General features: G+C 43.8%; 1 protein-coding gene across 1 annotated transcript; it reads left to right on the top strand.

Moving 5' to 3' along the window:
• Positions 1-3,079: 3,079 nt before the first annotated feature.
• LOC149275919 (leucine-rich repeat transmembrane protein FLRT2-like) lies at positions 3,080-5,071 on the top strand. The gene has a single exon (XM_089504102.1). The coding sequence runs from the start codon at positions 3,080-3,082 to the stop codon at positions 5,069-5,071; it is 1,992 nt and encodes a 663-aa protein (XP_089360228.1).
• The last annotated feature ends 14,734 nt before the right edge of the window (positions 5,072-19,805 follow it).

Raw genomic sequence — 19,805 nt, 5'->3', positions numbered from 1 at the left:
GAAGGAAGTTTTACTTTACTGAGAGGGTGGCAAATAAATGGAAGAGCCTCCCAGCAGAGGTGGTAGAGGGATAGACATACGGCTCCTGAATCTAAGACGAGACCAACTTACCTCTTCTATCAGCCCTTCTCTCTCTCTCCTCCTCTCCTCCATCCTACCTATTCTGTCAGCCCTTCTTTCTCTCTTTCCCTCTCCTCCATCCTGCCTCTTCTAACATTCCCCTCTCTCTCTCTCTTTCTCTTTCTCTCTCTCTCTCTCTCTCTCTCTCTCCCTCTCCTCCATCCTGCCTCTTCTATCATTCCTCTCTCTCTCTCTCTCTCTCTCTCTCTCTCTCTCTCTCTCTCTCTCTCTCTCTCTCTCTCTCTGTCCTCCTTCCTGCCTTTCTCCTCTCTCTTTTGTTCTCCCCTCCTTATCTGCTATTCTCTGTATGCATTTCTCTTCCCTCCATCCAGCATTGTCCCCTTTTTTTCTCTCTCGTTCTGCTAATCTCCCTGCTTGTTCTCAGCTCCCTGAATGATAATTTCTAAGAACAGGGTTGCGGGGGGTCACGTTTCAGTTTGGGGTCTCATTTCAGGAGGACATCGAGATGACTGACGGGGAAGTTGCCCGAAAGGATTTCAGAATCTGTCCCATTGTGCGCTTTGAGTGGTTGATACAATGTAACCCGGCAGGGCCGCGGACGCGCTCTCCGATACATTGTTCTTCAGAGCAAACAAAATGCCGGGTTTGGTAAGCGCTCTGCTTAAAGCGAGGATATTTCCCGGCCAACGTCTGAAAGCCCTTGTGAAAGCTAAATTGTCATTCCAGCGTCGGCTCTAAAGCCGTAAAATCTCTTATTAGATTTGTCTCTGCAGTTGCTTAAAACGATCCGTGGTGCTTACTGACAATTTCGATTTTCTATGCTGAGATTTTAATGACCTCGGTTTATGAAGCCGGACTGGAGGTGGCCTCCAAACGGAGGCTTCGAGGAGGGCTGAAAGTTTTATGAACTTGTAACTGAAAGCACACGCGCGTTTCGCTAATCTATCGCTTTGCCCTGAGCCGGGTGACCCTCTGAGGCACTTGTGGGGTAGATGCTTCACAGAGAACTCTTCGTGACCTTGATCCATGCATTGAAAACCCCGTATGCCACCCCCTCCTGCCTCTCCACCACCAAATAACGCAACCCCTCGTAAACCAGAGGTCTCCGCCGGGATTCTGGGGTAGATCACTAGCGATCGGTGTGCGGAGTCACCTAATTACCCCCCCCGTTATACATGTGAACATATGTTAGATGATCACCTGGCACTCATCATATGGAGCGATTCTCTATAGGGTGCCGAGTAAACGCTGATTTAAGTAAATTAAAGACTTTGCCTCTTTCTGTTAAACCTAATGGAAAAATGGAGAAGACATCCAAGATCTCCAAACGCTCTTTCTCTGAACGGCTCCTTCGCTCGAGTCCTCCGGGTAGGTCGGGTTTTTATCAGGCGGATATTCCACAGATACGTTTTGGGCCATTTACCGACCGAAGACAAGGTCAGCGCAAGGAGCGGGAGACGTTCACCGCGTGGGTCTTGTTTGTGGCACAAAATGGACAGGATTAGACCTCCTGCCAGAGGAGGCAAGACCGAGTCTACAGAAAATAACCCAAAAAACAAAACCATTCTGGCCCCAGAGCAGCCAGGAGGCAAGTTTTACAAATAATCCCCAATTATGTAGGTTTTACCCCACATTTTACACTCCTGGACAAAAGCTACCCCAGTAGGTGTTATGTTGGAAGATAAAACGTTAGCTGAAATAAGAGGCAGGGGCTGCCCAGAGAGGCCATTCTAATTCTCCACCGGGGGGGGGGTATGCGGTGCCCGATTCCCCTGCTCCTCGTCAGATAAATCTCTCTCCTGCCCGGGGATCTGCATGACGCACCCCCAGAAGATCGTAATATCTTTCATGTCTGGAAAGCGTTAAGACCAATTGACGGGCGCTGGGGGCATCTGTTACGCAGTCTGGCAGATCCATCGAGATTCAGCCCACAAACTCTGCCCCGGCGAACGGCGACCCAAAGCCGAGAGCGCTAAGAAGGATAAACTGTCACAGTCAGAACCAAGTCAGGGCCGTAATCCAGTTAACGGATGTCTCTCTGCGCTCTCGCATCATCTGCCACAGAGCCAAGCTGTCCCCAACCACTGCAATCCACGTGGCCTCGTGGCACGGCTAATATTTTCCACTTCGCGGCGGAGGGGTCAGATTGGTTCCGGCTCTGGGGCTTCGCAGCCTTAAACCCCCCCTTATTAAGCCAGACAGAGCTCACCGGCCCCCCTGACGAGTTCAATGGAAGGGCTCGTAAAACAAAGAGCAGGAGAACCCCCATCCGGAGAGTTTTATGAGCCTTTTCCAAAACTATATTTTTAAAACCTTTTTAGTTATTGTATGTATGTTACACGTATGTATATAATGTTTAAATGTAAATAGTTGGCGGGGGGGGGGGAGGTATAGGGGTATCTCAACATTATTTAAATATCTGGGCTTCTTAGTTTAGTCCAGCCTAAGAAATCAGGAATCTTATAACAAAAAAAAGTAATTCACAATCTAATGCTTGATCACTGGTGCTTCAAGACTGAAAAAAGTTCAGGAAGGTCAGGGTGTGGATGTGTTAAACAAAGTGCTTTTTGGTGCAAACGATTGCGGTTGTTTTTAATGTTGTGTGAATCGGATGTTGATGGGCCGTTTCTCTTGTATCTCCTGCAGGACGCTCAGTCCGAGAGTAAAGCGGATGGGGTGAAGACGCCGCCGAGTCAGACGACACACAAATCTAAAAAGACTTCTCCCTGGTTGACCTGGAATTCACCGAGCCCTCCGCCTGCGTCTGAAGCAAGCTCCAGAAAAGCTCCGGCGGATATTCGGCGCTGCCGGGGGAGTCTGCCGGCGCAGTGACATGCGAGTCAGGAGCAGCCACCTTAACAGGATTACGTTATCTGCGAGGATCCTGCCGATTGCCCGATGGCTGGACAGAAGCACAGTAAATGCTGAGTTTTGCACTCTGCGATTCCTTTTGCACCTCCCGTTTTCCCGAGGGCCTTTTATTTTTTGTAAACCAGAAATGGGCCAGCGGACAGTCTTGTGGCCCAAGGACTGGGCGTCTTTCTTAAAACCCTGGGTTGTATTTTGGCTGGGGGTCTCCATGCATATATCCCAATCCCTGGCGTGTCCCAGCGTGTGCCGCTGCGATCGGAACTTTGTCTACTGCAACGAGCGGAGTTTAACCTCAGTGCCTCTTGGAATACCGGAGGGCGTAACGGTCCTTTACCTCCACAACAACCAAATTAATAACGCCGGGTTCCCCGCGGAGCTGCATAACGTCCAGTCGGTGCACACCGTTTACCTGTACGGCAACCAGCTGGACGAGTTCCCCATGAACCTTCCTAAGAACATTAGAGTTCTCCATCTCCAGGAAAATAACATTCAGACTATTTCGAGGGTGGCGTTAGCACAGCTGCTCAAGCTGGAAGAACTGCACTTAGACGACAACTCTATCTCCACGGTTGGGGTGGAGGACGGTGCGTTTCGGGAAGCCATTAGCCTCAAGCTGCTGTTCTTGTCCAAAAACCACTTGAGCAGCGTGCCGGTGGGCCTTCCGTTAGGTTTACAAGAGTTAAGGTTGGATGAAAACCGCATCGCCACCATTTCCGAACTGGCCTTCCAAAATATCACCGATCTGGAACGCTTAATTTTGGACGGCAATCTCCTCACCAACAAAGGGATTGCGCATGGCACCTTTAGCCATCTACCCAAACTCAAGGAATTTTCCATGGTACGTAATTCTCTGACCAGTCCTCCAACCGATCTCCAGGGCACTTTTTTGGTAAAGCTGAACCTACAAGACAACCAAATCAACCACATACCGGTGTCAGCCTTTGCCAATCTGCACAAGCTCGAGAGATTGGACATTTCCAACAACCGTCTTCAAATGTTAACAAAAGGAGTCTTTGATAACCTCACCAACCTGAAGCAGTTAACTGCCCGAAACAACCCCTGGTACTGCGATTGCAGCATTCGGTGGGTTACGGAATGGTTAAAATCTCTTCCAGCAGCAATCAATGTTCGCGCTTTCATGTGTCAGGCGCCGGAGCATTTCAGGGGAATGGCCGTGAGGGAACTCAACGTGAATCTCTTATCTTGTCCGACGACCACCCCTGGATTGCCACCTACTACTCCTGTTCCTCCAACGTTGCCTCCGACCACATATCTCCCTACTCTGTTAGTCCCTACACCCACAGAAGTAACAACCGTTCCAACGCCCACCCCTTCCATACCCCCTACCGTGCCTGACCCGGAGGTTGTCGTTGAGAAGGTCACCCCACCAACGCGAGAGCGACTCCAACTCTTCATTCATTTTGTTAATGACACCTGCATCCAGGTCAGCTGGCTGTCCTCCCTCTCCGTGATCTCCTATAAGCTCACTTGGGTTAAAATGGGACACAGTTTGGTGGAGGGTATAGTCCACGAGCGGGTGGTTAGTGGGGAGAAACAGCACCTGAGCGTTACCAACTTAGAGCCCAAGTCCACGTACAGGATTTGCTTGGTCCACCTGGATGCTTTTAACAACTATCGAGCGGGTGAAGAGACCGTCTGCGCGGAGGCCACCACAAAGTCCTCGCTCTTAAATAACGGTAGTAACAGCCCCTCCAGCCACGAGCAACCCACAACACAGGGCATGGGCTCCCCGTTTCTGCTGGCGGGACTCATCGGGGGGGCTGTCATCATTGTACTCGTTGTCCTCCTCAGCATCTTCTGCTGGCACATGCACAAAAAGGGTCGTTACACATCCCAGAAATGGAAATACAACCGCGGGCGCCGGAAAGACGACTACTGCGAAGCGGGCACCAAGAAGGACAACTCTATCCTGGAGATAACGGAAACAAGCTTCCAGATCGTCTCCTTAAACAATGACCAGCTCCTTAAAGGAGGTTACAGACTGCAGCCCATATACGCCCCAAATGGGGGCATCGCTTATACAGACTGTCACATCCCCAATAACTTGAGATACTGTAACAACAGCAGCGTCCCAGACTTGGAACACTGTCACACGTAACCTCCCGGGGGGGGCGAGGAGATGCCGAGCCACTCCGTGAAAGACTTTACCAAGACGTGACACAAAGACACAAGCGTTACATTTGATAAATGTTAGGCAGATGCGTTTGTGCATCGGGAATACTCTGTAATTTATACTGTGTACTATATAATGGAATTTAAAGAAAAAAAAAAACATAAAAAATCGCTATCTTTTCTATTTCCAGTTCATTGCAAACGGTTTTGTAACTCTTTGCTTTTTAAATCTTAAAAAAAAAAAAAAAAAAAAAAAATATGCTGAAGTACTGTATGGGGTTGAACAATAATAACCCTCTTTGCCATGATACAGAAAGGATCCTTTGTGTTTTTCTTTGTACTGCGCTCACATCGTAAAGTGCTATTTATCCGCTAAAAGTGCCGACGTCAGCGAGTCGTACCTCGTTTCCGTAAACTTCCTTTTTTTGGGGGGGTGGGGATGTTAAATCTGACCAAACATTGCACACGGTTTCCCCTTAGGTGAGCGTTTTATCGAATGCCCCTCCATTACTTTAGGGATATGGCGATCAATATATAGTATTTTAAGCCGCCGTTTAACATTTATTGCATCTTCTGAGAGGAGATCTGTCATTTTATTTCTTTTCTCTGAAAGTTTTGTAACATAAAAACCGCACAGACATTTAAAAAAAACCAAAAACTTTCTTTAAGCCTCTATGGCAACAGCCAATCAGTGCCTGCTTTTATGTGACAATTAAATGCTCCTCGCTAAAATTATGAATAATGAAACAATTTTTTTATTGATAATCTTTACAGGCTGTTTCTTTTTTTTCTGTTTATTACCATCTTAAACTGGTAGTTTTATCTTGTTTTTATTTTTTTCCACTAAAATAATTTCCCCAATATTTCATATGCAGAAAAACATTGCAGAATAAATAAATATAGTGATTGGATTTAAACATGCATGGGATAGACATACGGCTCCTGAATCTAAGACGAGACCAACGACTGATTAAGGTTTGAGTCTTTACGGCAGGAGAAACGGGCGACTAGCCGGGGGCCGGATGGGGCCGATCTGCCGGCAGGTTCTGGGTTTCTTTCTACTAAATTCTTCCAGGTTCTAATAGCTTCCAAAGAAATGACTTTAACCCAAAGAGCGGGGAGGTGGAGACCAGAAAACAGATTTTGAGTCTAAATTATAACAAATATACTTTTTTTGAAATTAAAAAATTCTAAGATTTGTTTTGGAATTTGCTCATCGATGCGGCAGAACCGGAATATATTTGGAACGGTTACAATAACCCAGAATCCGAATCCCCTGGTTCAGCTACAAATGTTTCTACCGAATCTCTTACTAATGGGTCCCATTTGTTTCTTCTATCTCGGTATTACAGACAAATTATAAATGGTCATTTCAGGAATTCTTTATTCCAAGGTAATTTGGCTAAAAAAAAAAGGATAACTCTCTCTTACGTCCAAGAAAAATAGCTGATACTTCGAAGAAGAACACCAAACACATTTAAGTTACTTCTAGTAAAATAAATGGGAATCGGTGTTGTCAGCCTGTGGTGGTGAATATTAAAAGTGGAATAAACTCAAACCAAAATTTAAAAAAAAGTTATTTATCTCCCATTCTGGTAAAAAGAAAAAAATATTTTTACATATTACAAAGTGGTTACAATACTCTCCAAATGAGAAGGATGTCCAGTCCGCGGCTCCTCGCAGCTCCTCCGGAGTTATTATTATTATCGTTATTTTATTATTATTATTATTATTCAGAAATGATCCAGAACGGGGGAACGCGATGCACTGATCCAATTTCATTTTATGCCAAGTAATCTTCAAAATAAGACGGGCTCAGCCGCCATAACAAAGCTTTATCAATAACTGGAAATGTCAACAAGGATTGAGATCTCTATGGCAACCGCCATCAACCCCAATCAGACGGTCCGCTTAGGAAAAGGCTGCAAATGTCTAATTTCGGTGTCAGGATTTCTTCCCTCTGAAGCTTTTCTGCCGGTTCTTTCCAATAAATGACATCTAATTAGTTGGGTGGGGTGGTTACCGAGCTCTTATTCATCTCCTTTAATATACTCCCAAAATATTAATATATAAAAACCCCAAATGCTTGCTTCTTGTGTAAAAAAGAATAACAAAGTAACTGGAGAACATTGACTGCTGACCTTCCTTCCTTCTGTCGCCTGTCCCCTATCCGTAAATGCACATACAATTATTAATATTATTATTATTACCACATTTAATAATGTGTTATATAATAATATACATTGTAATTATAATACTATTATTATTATTTGTAGAAGTAGCCGCAGTAGTATTATTTTTAGTATTATTATTATTATCATCACCATTATTACCTTTAATAATTTTATATAATTAGATTTTAATTATTATTATTATTTTTAATATGATTTTATCATTTTATTTATAATACTATTATTATTAGTATTAGCAACAGTATTATTATTATCAGTATTATTATTATAATCATTATTACCTTTAATAATTTTATATAATTATATTATACATTTTAATTATTATTATTTTTAATATGATTTTATCATTTTATTTATAATACTATTATTATTAGTATTAGCAACAGTATTATTATTATCAGTATTATTATTATCATAATCATTATTACCTTTAATAATTTTATATAACTTTATTACATTTTAATTATTACTATTACTTTTTAATAATAATTATATGTATATTTATATATATATAGGGACAATTCTTGCAGCGCTTCTTACATTCTTTGATTACCAAATGAAGGCGCGAGACGCGTATTTTACACGGCATTTAAAGTTTAAGATTATGAACCTTTTCGTACGGATCGAGCGCAGGGTCCACAGCGGGCTACAAGTTTGTTTTTAGGGTGTTCTGGGCTGTTGGGGCGCAGTGAGGGTTGCTATGGTGCGCGAGGGGTAGTTAAGGACAGCGGGAAGCTGCCGAAACCTGTCCTTGGTTGCTATGGAGATAAGACCATTTTCAAAAATTGTATCATTCTTCAAATCTTTCCACTTTATCTTTCTAAGGATGTGACTGATTAGACCCCGAAACACCTTCTCAACCCCATCAAGTCAGAAAGTAATTCCTAAACTATTTCTTATTTACATTTAAACAGAAACAACAACCTAAGAGCGTTCGTGGCGTCCTCGCGTTTAATCGGACGGTCAGGTCAACAAACTCTAATTTCTGCCCCACCGGCGTCAGACTCCAGGCCACCCCCTCCAGCCGTAAAGGTGACCTCGGGAGACCTCTAATGGGGGATAAAGGTTCTGGTCCCCAATAAATGTTTACAGATAACGACCTCGTTCCCCCGGTCATTGACTTTGTCGTTAACCTGTTCATGCTCGTCCTGCCTCCTCCCGTATCTGTGATCTACACGGCGACTCTGGGTCCAAATGGACAGACTGACATCCGCATCATCCGTCATTATTCTCATCACAAAAAAAGAGGACTCATTACTGCAACATAGTTACCCGTGTAATTTTTGTACTCGGGGGGGAAATAATTGTCTGCCCCGTGACGATGCATCTGCTTACTTTTATACAATCGCCGGGCGACAAATAGCTTTGCTGTAATAAATATGTGTAATAAATATAAGGTCTGAGACCGTTGATTCTGTGAATGCGTGACGGGGATCGAGGCCACCTGCGCAGACCCCAAAACACAGAGCCCCCCTCGGAAGGACGTAGAGGTTCGTTCCTCAAACTGAGAGAAGAAGAAGAAGCCCCAGGAAAATAAATAAATGTGTGAAAGTGGAAGAGGAGGAGGTGCGAACGCTGTATATAATATAACACAGAGCGGCCCGCAGGGGCCAGACACGCTGTGCGTTCCGTGGTCTTTATCCGCTCATAATATTTCATATGTGATGAGAAGAGACGTTACCCAGGTGCGAGCCGGCTAATGAACCCCTTCTCTGCTGGTGGTCTGCGCAGGTGCAGGTGCAGCAAATGGTATTAACCGTCCAAGTGCTGGGGTACAAAGCTGTGAGAACATGAATAGATGCCTCTCATTAATAGATGGGTAACTGTGTGTCTGGGGGGGTTCATATTCCCAATGTTCTCACTCAAAGCTCTGCGGGGGTAATAATGTGACTCCCAGAATTGTCACCATCCAGTAGACATTTACCCAACATCTCCAACATCCAGGCCGTACCAAGTCACCTCGGGGGGGAACGTTCCGAAAGTAACAAATTAACATTGCTGCCAAAAATGACTCAACGCACTTGGACAGACCCCACGGTTTGTCTTTAGAAGTGGAAGCCAATATTTTCTGGTGACAATAATTCCACATCAAAGAAGCAGAGAAATGTCGGAGTCGTTCTGGTTCCCCAAGTGACGTCCGTAGCTGTTTATTTTTTTCACTTCTCGGTTAAGAGACCAAACCCCCCGCTTCTCCTCGTTTGTCCCGGTTCTTGATGTTGCGGATTTTGGGCTCCTGGCGACGCTCCCGTAAATAATGGTAAGAAATACTGCTACTTTAGTGAAAACCTTAACATGATATTATTGCGTAATTCTGTGACCTCGATAATCAAAACAAGACGAACCAAAGCATTTTTACAGAATGATCCCGAGAAGACCCCCCTCCCGGAGAGATCACAAGAGGGCGAAGCGAAGTGCGTCGGCATTCTCTGAACCGTTAGTATTATTTTATTTAGAAATCGCCAATAATCTACAATGATTCTCTATTAAAATTAGTAAATATATATATATATATTTTTTTTTTTAAAATAATTTCTTAGGCTAATCACAATTCTAATCTTACGTGTTCAGCACTGCTGTCCTATTCGTTGGTTTAGGAAGAGGGGTAACTTTCCGTAGGGTTACACCGGGCTCCTTTTTTTAGGCAGCCTGGCAAGGGTTGCAGTTTAAGGACATGGCATTGCGCTCCTCCGCTGAACGTTCAGCACCCGATCTCAGATCTGGAAATGCTGACGCGGACCCCCGAGCCGTCCACGGTGGATAAAGATGCCCCACGTCGGGTACCCAATTTGTAAAACGCAGGCACAGGTCGGCGCTAGACAACGCAGTCAGAAATGAAGCATGTTCTATGGAACGAACAAACAGGCCCCCGTCTCCAACTGTTTAATTAGTCTGAATTGTGAAGGGACGGAGATTATTTTGATTGTGGATGGAAAGTAAAATGAGATACATTTGGGAATAGACAGCGTTTCTTGTAACTGGAAATCTCATGTAAAAATCGAGGTTTAATTACATTTACGTAGCAGAAAGTCACACTCTGTAATTAAAATGTTATGTTTGCCATTAACTTTTTGTAAGCAAGAGACCCCGGGGGGGAAGGCCGAAACGCGAACGGCAGAGCGCGCCGAGCATAAATCTCACCTTCTAAAATAGAGTTTGGAAGACAGTAAATGAAACGTCTGTCAAAAACTCTGCTCTGACAGCTTTATTCAGAGAAGGAGAGGAGAAAAGGTCTGGAGCAAAAGGAGGGGAGAAAGGGGAGTAAGAAAAGAGCATGACATGATAGTATAAAAACGAGGGAGATACATAGTGTGTCGGTCAAGGAAGGGCTTCTTATCCAAGGCTTTTGGACTAACGGTTCCATCGCTCTTGGTTCCAGATAGTAAATGGTTGGGGGTGACCGTAGTGGACCTTTTTTGGCACACCACCTCCACTCTCGTGTCATTGTACCCCTGTGGGGTAACTTCATCCTGTTACGTCGGTAGGTGGGCCCTCCATTGACTTGCTCTGCTGGAAACCCAACCAACGGGATGAGCAGCGGCCACCGGGTTCCATTGGTGGTCCAGCTGGAAAGTTGGGTCCCACCAGATGCGAGGCAACGGCCTGTTGTGTCTCCATCTTTCCAGAAAAGATCCTACAATGTGCACTTAATTGCCCCATTGAATGACGTTTTGGGAGGTAAAAAAATCATGTTTCTTGTTTGGAAATAATTCCACGATTCTTGGAGCCGAATCAGCCAAACTGCTAATACCATCTGTTTTCACCATCACTTCACCATCCCCTCTCAATGATTATTATTCTCTTTTATTTATATGGCACCAACGATCTCTTCTTACACCCCATATATTGAAAGAGTCCGACACAACTAGAACCGACAGCCTAAGACGACCTGATACATTAGGGAAAGGGGGCTCGGCTCAGAAGCTGACAATCTGGGGAACTGTGAAAAAAATAGACAGGAACCCCCCAACTAAGGCACTAAAATCTTTAAACACATGTTGTTCACTCGCTATAAGCGTTTCTTTGCCCACTGGCATCACATTGGTACATTGTTTCAAATTCCTTCACTAGTTACTATGACAACCTGACATGCGTTTCTAGTTTAAGGGAAAGGCTGTTCTGTGTCTGAACTGAATATAAGGAGCCGAGCTGCGGTGATGCGGGGGTAACACTCAACGTATCTGCCGCATGGACAGGAGGAACCAAAGTGTTGGTTTGGGGTTTGTACAATAATTTTAACAGTCAATCTCCAATGCTATTGCAGCCAATATTCTATGCCCAGCTGTCAGCCCTTATAACATATAATATACCTAACATATAAAACATCTAGCATATTTTCCAGAGAGTGTCCAGTGTCTTTGAGGCCGCGGTATTTCTGGGCTTTTCCATTGGTCTTGCCCCAAGGCTGATGGCCGAACGTTGCCATTCTACCCCAATTCTGAAAAATGACCTTGTCAAGAGTTCTCATCAAACATAAACATCCTCTTTGTGAAGGCCAATACTGTCTTGTCTCACCTCCAACCTGCCACATTTCCACTCTTAAGAAGAAGGTATCCACCAAAGAGACTTCCTAGAAGATGGATTTTACTGACAAACCCAGCACACTGATCCCTTCCATACAGAAAACCCAATGAATGAAATATAAAAAAGAATCACAGACTGCATGTAACATTGTTACAAAACAATAGAATGCTGCTTTAGAGAAGACCTCGAAAGGGTTCATCCTGTAGAAGAGACAGAGGAGGACCTTTAAGTCGGAAGTCAGAGGCGCTGATTGTCACCATGTCGCTCTTCTCCAGGCAAAACATAATCATCTGCTTCTATAGTTATTTCTACAAAAGCCACCTGCTTGTGACACACCGATTGTTTCCAATTTCCCAGGCCTTGTTCAGAATTAACTACGACCTTTACATTCATTAATTTTTCTTTTCACTTAGAGAAATATGATTCACAGCTGGTACCCGGTTCAGCTCATCTGCACCACCTGGCAGAAGTTCAGAGGCAGAGAATGAAACAATTTCACACTGCGTATGAGAATGAAGAATTGTTCCTGCCACCGCGCCGAGTCTTGCAATCAAAGAATTCTGTAGGTCAAAAACATATATATAAATATATATATATATATATCGCTGCACCCTGGAGATTTAGGTACTTTATTCAATATTTTGTCAACCTGTACAAATACACGTTTTGTGAAGCATTTCTCCGCGTCGTCCAACGTCTATAAACCGGCAGAGCAACTCCGCGGTGGTTAAAAAACTTTATGGAGTCAGAAATCTAAAGGGTCTTTGTATTTCTGTTCTGCGTTATAGGAAAAACTGTAAAACCACTCAATAACGCTTCTGTTGCTTCTGGTAACACTGATGAGCCCTTTCTTCTGTGTGCGAAGGGATTCGGGGTTTTAGTGCATGTTAATAAAGCGCAGGAACTCTTCTACCATTCTAACAAAGGCCAATAAGTGTCTAATCAGAATGATGAGAATCCCATCGCTGCCACCACGTCTATTCTACCATTCTCCTCTATTAACTTCTTACAAGGATTGATGCAGCTGAACAGGAGACTTATGGAGGCTGTAAATAAAGGAGTTGGGTTGTTCTGCCAACAAAGGGGGTAACGGAAAAGGTTGGCTTGTTTTTTTTTGTCCTCTGCTTTATCATAAATAAGTGTTTAGACCCCAAAAGGAGACAACAAGGACGCAGGCGCTGGATGACAAACTATGAGTCCCTATGACTTTCCCCCAAAGAAACTGGAACCCGGTGCAATTAAAGCTGGACTTCCGCCAGAATATTTAAATAACTATTAAATGTTTTTATCCATGCAATGGATCCATTGGAATCTTCAAGACAACAGCTGAAGTATGAGAGCTCTACGGTGGAACTCTTGGCTTGACATAATTAGAGGGATATCACGTCATAGACGGTGAGTTAGCTCGCTTCTTATTGATTTAAATCCTGCAGAGAAAGATTATAATTGGGTGTCTGAGATTATGCTGCATGCGGGCAATAAATCCCGGGGCTGGCGTTAATTTGAGGGATTGTTCTTCTCTGATACCGTAATATCAGTATACCGTAATACCGGCTGCAGCGGGAGGCTAACATGTAATAAAGGTCTGTTGAGAGGGGCTGTTAAACTTGTTCTGGGTCACAGGGGACCATTTACAGGTATCTGAGCCGTGCCGTAACCTTAAGAAAACATCGCTTCCCTGCAAAGTCATTGCTTGCATCAGCACGAAAGCACAGAGAGCTGCATTTACTGGGCAGGCTTCGTTATTCTGGTTATGACTATAACACGGGCTGAGGGATTTGCCGGCATCCCCCCGTACTGGGGAGGAATAGGGGGGTTTTCTGTTCAGATTCACAGCTTCCTTCGTGGCCAATGATCTACCTTTTTTCCCATTTCTCGCTGTTTACAATATTTTTACTGAGAAAGAACAATATGGAGCTGGCAGTAAACGCAAAATATTCCCTTCACAAAAAAAAAAAACATTCCAGATTTGGAAACATTGTGTTCCGAGTCATCTCCAAGGTTACTCGACTATTTCAACACTCGGTTCCCTCGTTACGAAGGAATTCTCCGGGTCTTCCAGGTTTACCTCTCTCTTTTTCTCCACTTTATAAAGCCTCCTTTCCGCTCAGTGTTATAAAGTAACTAATAGTATCCGTCTCCACCACGAATAAAGACTCCCAAGGAGATTCTGCAGAGCCCAACTGCTAAAACGAATGTATCTGTCAGTTCAAAGCTGGCCGCTTCAAAGCTGATTCTAAAAGAAAAAGTCAGATCTTGGGTTTGTCCGAACGGGCGAAGACAATATTCCTTCAAAAGGAAGTCTGATTATGTCTTTGAAGGCACGTGGCGTCTCGCTTCACTGGGGGAGCTGAGAAGAAAGCCGTTCTCCTCGTCTCTTCTGTATCCGACGGAGATAAATAGAGAAATATTTCATTGTCATCAAAAGCATTTCTTAGCCTTATTGGGTTTGGCAACTTCTGGGCCTCGTAGTCTCTGAACGCCGATTAAAATTTCTCCTTTAGGTTTTTTTTACTCTTTATTGGAAGCGCTTGAGGTTATGAGGCTGCCAGCGTTGGCGTTGGGTTTCGAGGCAGGTCCATCCTTCCCACAAAAAGGAAAGTTATGGAGGTTTTGTCTTTTTCCACCCATTTAAAGGGACATATAAATGCCCCATAGCGTCCCGACCATCCCTTCTGCTTTTACTAGATGGGGTAACAACCAAAAATACCTCCAGAGGACGTTACATTTGTTTTGGCCGAAACCAAGGACTTTTCTACACCTTTCATCTGAACCCAACGCATATGAAAACATAAAAATAACATATAATAAATAAAATAAAACACATTGAGCTACATTTTTGCCAGATTTGGCATCAATTGAACTCATTTTGTATTTTTCTGCCAGAATAACTTCTTCATGTTCAATAGGTTGGGAATCATATTTACCGTATTTTTCGCTCTATAAGACGCACCTGCTGATAAGACGCACCTAGATTTTAGAGGAGAAAAAAAAGGAAAAAATATTTTGAGCTAAAAAATGGGCTAAAATATTTATTACAATAACTGAATAAGCTATGAACACAGTAAGACACACACAGTAAGACACACACAGACACAGTAAGACACACACAGACACAGTAAGACACACACACACACAGTAAGACACACACACACAGTAAGACACACACACACAGTAAGACACACACACACACACAGTAAGACACACACACACAGTAAGACACACACACACAGTAAGACACACACACAAACACAGTAAGACACACACAGTAAGACCTCCCTCCCTAACCCCCCTTCTCAGTATCTCCCCTCTAACTCCCTAACCCCCCCTTCTCAGGATCTCCCCTCTAACTCCCTAACCCCCCCTTCTCAGGATCTCCCCCCCCGCCCCGGTCACTTACCTTAAACTCCTGTGTTGGAAGCGTGAGGCGTTTGTCTCGGGTGCCGGCGCTTCACTGCTGAGCGCCGGCGTCTGACGTCATATGCCGGCGCCCAGCGTAAAGCGCCGGCACCCGAGACAAACGCTTCCAACACAGGAGTTGAAGCGCTGAGGCAGGCGGCGGTGGCGGCGGCTGCGGCTGCCGCCAGCAAAGGATTCCTGTATATCTGTCAGGCAGAGGGGCCCGAGAGTTGCCGAGCGGTTGTCTTCAGCAACCGCTCGGCACCCCTTGGGCCCCCCTGACTGGCAGAAATCCAGGACTCCTCTGCTGGCGGCCGCCGCCGCCTGCCTCAGTTGCGACCCCGGATTTATCGGCGTATAACACGCAGGTAGGGTTTAAGCTCCGGATTTTAGTTAAAAAAGTGCGTGTTATACGCCGATAAATACGGTATATCGTTGCCCCCCCTCCCTGCCTCCCTGCCTGCCTGCCTGCCTGCATGCATCTTCGCTCCATAAGACGCGGCTGATTTTTCATCCTACTTTGGGAGGAAAAAAACTGCGTCTTATGGAGCGAAAAATACGGTATATAAAAGAATTATATTTATAAATTAGAATAGAAATGGAAGCCATGTGTTTCTTATTTATTTAATATCTTTAAGGAGAATGTGATCAATTCGCCAACTTCTTCTGCAAAATAAATGTACCCCCCTGCTATTTACTTATTTTCCATTTATTTCCCATCCTTGGTTGCTCTGAAATATCTAAACCCTGAACACATCTTATAAAAATGTAATTTTTTTGGTTATTTCTCCGGATCTACATTTTATCTTACAAACTTGTAACAATGAAATGGATTTTATTATATAAAAAATGATACTTTCTATGGTCCTTGAAGGGTCCTCAACGGGTAGAGCTCCGATATAGCATATATTAGGGGGGGGGGGATAGCCTTTTCGGAGGATAAATAATAATAATGTGAAGTCTGAGAACGGGTTTTCCAACATGAAAGAAGATGATTTCAGTACTTTGTTCTACTTTAATTTTAGAACAGAGAACGAGCTGAACTTCAATTATTTTTAATGGATGCATAACCTTTATAAAATATACATCTCCTAAAATACCAGACGGCAGCGCCCGGCTCCGGATGGGGTGCGGAGGAAGCCTCTCTGTGTACCGCTCGGCACAGATCTTTCGTGAATAGCACTTTGTTGTGTTATGTATATTTATTGGTAGCTGCTCAGTATCTTTACTACTTTACATAAAATTCACATGGATTATAGAAAGTTCAGCATTTCCCTTTTTTCCCCTGTTTTTTTCCTTTCTGTCTCTATTAAAAACATTTTTTTTCAAAAAAATTTATTTTAAATTTGAAAGAACCCAAAATGTATGGATATTGCTGGTAGGTGCCGGTGGACATGAAAAATGGCCACCTGGGGCAATTGGCAAGTGCCTGGGGAGTGAGGGGGGGGCGCTGGCTGACAGTGTGCTGTTAAAAGAAAATCTCCTTAAGCCTTAAGAGTTACATCCTGAGAATCTTTGACTTCAATCGAGGCGACGTCACCCAAATATAAACTTATTATCAGCGGGCCGTTTGCCGCCGAATATTTTGCCGAAACAGATCAAGCCCGTGAAAAGTCTTCTAGAGCTCTTGGGGGGGTTTGACCAAACTCTTCATTTTTAGGCTTTTTGAAGCCTCGTAAAAAAAAACCTCTTGAGAAAGCTCATCCCGATTTAATTGGTGCTTTTGACGGGCGGATTAACCGGGCGAAACGTTCTATGAAAAGCGCTCCGGAATATCACAGATCAGAAAGTAACGAAACCAAAAAGACGATGTTTTCTGCCCAAACTCCAATCGGGGAGGTCAGGAAAGGTGCGATGATCAGGACTACGTCTGTTTAGCTCATTTATTAAGAAATTATGAAATAAATGATTACCCGTCGCCCCCGGTTGAAGCATTGATATCCGCGTTGGGTATTGTCGTGATTTCATTATCTCCGAAGATACAATTTAGCTGCCGACGGAATGTGATAAACAACCGAATTCTGGAAAATATTATTGTAATTAAATTCTTTTCCTGTAGATTATTATTTTTTTTTGTCAAGAAGGTTTATGTCCAACCCATGTTGTGTTTTAATTAGATCTCCTGGAAGAGCTGTCACGGAGCCGGTGAGGTATGGAGGGGCTTTCTGGATAGTCTTTCATGTCTTATTCTATCTTTTAACTCTGAAGTTGGGGCGAGAATCTCGTGGCCGTTTGACAAAAGGGGTGTTTGAAGAGGTTTTATGAACCAATTAATGGCTTCAGCCGATTGCTCGATTTACGGAGAGTTACACGTAACTAGTGCTTGGAGAAAAGAAAAGAAATGAATTAGCTGCCTGATGAAACATCTGAGCTCAAGCAGGGAGATGCCTCAAGGAATAATAACTCTGCCAGATAAATGTGATAAATGGCTATTATATTCCTTCAAGATCTGTTTTATACGATTTCTTTTTTTTAACACATAGCGAGATTCTTTAAAGGATCAGGAACATATTTCTGCAAAAATGGCTAAATTGAGAAAATGATACATTATAGACGTTTTCCTTTTTGGTCTATTTGTTCTTGGACAACCAATTCCTTTCCTGCCCATTCGTTTCGGCTGAAAATCGTGAGGGGTTTTACCACAAACCTCCGCTTCTGATCTTCCATCTTCTTGTTCTTCTGTCTTCTTCCACTGCTTCAGACACAGGCTTCTTTCTCCGTCTGCTTCTCTGTGGACAACAGGACAGGGTCATGGCCTCCGGTGAACTTCCTATAAATGGCTGAGCTACCAGGCACATCCCCACCAATCGGGGAAGAGGATATTGCTGGGCGCTGCTGGTGTCATCCAAGGAAAAGAGGATGAAGGACAAAGACTTTTTTGGAGAAGCAGAAGAAGACGAGAAGACAGAGGAGAGAAGAACAAGAAGATGCAAGATACTAAGCGGCACCAGGACAGGGACACGGAAGCGGTCATCAGATATGGCAGGGACACATTCTGAGAGAGCAAGAGGGAGAGTGAATGAGACTGTGAGAGCGTGAATGAGAGAGGAGGTGAGTGTGTGAGTGAATGAGCCAATGAAATCTAAACAAAAATGCAGAGCTCTTTGCTTCGTTCTCGTTTAACGTATACACATGAATATTTGAACGTATAGAACGGTATAGACAGATACACGTGTTCATGGGCGAGGGTCGGGTGAGAGACCCGGTTACGGGAGGATTATGTACAGAGTGGCTTCTCCGCGCTCCTTTCTGCTTTATAGGATTAATGGGATCTCGTCGTGGACTCTGTAATTCAAGACTCCGAGACAATAAAATGCCTGTAAGTTATGAAGGTCCTTCTGCACGACAAGGAGAGAGAGGCATCCAAACTTCCTTCTCTTGACGGTCACATCTCTTGGCTGGAAGCAGCTAAAAGTTTTTCCTAATGATTTCTTCTATGGTCTTAATAAGCTGCAAGTTCATTTTTATTAATGGTGACCTTTGCAGCGAACAATTAATTACAGCCGGAGAGCGCAGAGCCAAGCAGGCCTCATAAAACATGTCCGCGCCGGATCGTGCGGGTGCTGAAGGTAATGTATTTGTCACGCGTGGTGTCCTTAATATGCCGCAAAGTCTGCCACTGGATGTGACTGGGGGGCTTCTCGCATTTCATCTTTAAACCTTCTGGGGTCCTTGGTGAGATGTTGAAGGGTCGGGGGGGGGTAGCCTCTTAATGCCAGGAAAGAAGATGATCGAATAATGCATTGTTGGGTATGATAGTAAATACCATGTCTGCTAGTGTGTGGGTAACAATCCAGTATTATATGGGTAACAATTTAACAATATATGGGTAACAATCCAATATTATATGGGTAACAATCCAACAATATATATATGTGTGTGTGTAACCCCGACGTGACCGTTATCCGCTCCTTTGAAGCCCGTTCTGTCCTTATGACAGATAAATATTAGGATTTACTCACCTTTTAAAAAGCAGGAACCCGAGGATTTACAGACTCCGTGCCGATGTATTTTATGTGTTGTCAACAAGTGGCTATAAAGTTTTTTGGTTTTTTTTTCACAAACTCTCAAGTTAATTAAATTCTGACGTCAAATTATTTATATCCGGTGTTTGTAACAAGGTCATGGCGGGGAAATGAAGCCCTTTAATAAGAATTTCAGCATTTTTTTTTTTTTAAATGGTACAGAATGTAATTTTAATTCCCGTACTAAATCCATTATTCTATTGTACATCTCATTAACCCGCGGCGTCCGTACCAAGCCCATCGCTCTGTGCGGTACATTTCTGGGAATTGCACTCAAATAAAGAGGTGTTTGGTTCAGAAATATGTGTGTTTCACGTTTCTAGTGGTCAGGATAAGATCAGTCGCCTCCCGCGGGCCAACTTTGCGGTGAATTGTGCGGGTTACACCCCCCCCCCAAAAAAATAGCCAAAAAAGCAGACTTTAGAAATAAAACTTTAGTTATTATCTGCATGAGAGGTCAGGGGAGCTGGAATTACTACGTCTTTGTACTCTGTAGATCCTATTGTGAAATCAGTATCAGAATTCTGGAGGTCAGCTAGCCAACAGGCCAATGATTATACATTCCATGAACCCGCAGAACTCC

This window comes from Sceloporus occidentalis, unplaced genomic scaffold (genome assembly GCF_023333645.1).
Source record: "Sceloporus occidentalis isolate IW3139 unplaced genomic scaffold, rSceOcc1.0.p SCAF_256, whole genome shotgun sequence".
NCBI lineage: Eukaryota > Metazoa > Chordata > Lepidosauria > Squamata > Phrynosomatidae > Sceloporus > Sceloporus occidentalis.
Note: the sequence above shows the minus strand (reverse complement) of the source record. Positions and strands in the feature narration are given on the sequence as shown.

Coding starts and splice junctions, on each gene's coding strand:
- LOC149275919 (XM_089504102.1), top strand. CDS start 3,080: ATGGGCCAGCGGACAGTCTTGTGGCCCAAGGACTGGGCGTCTTTCTTA.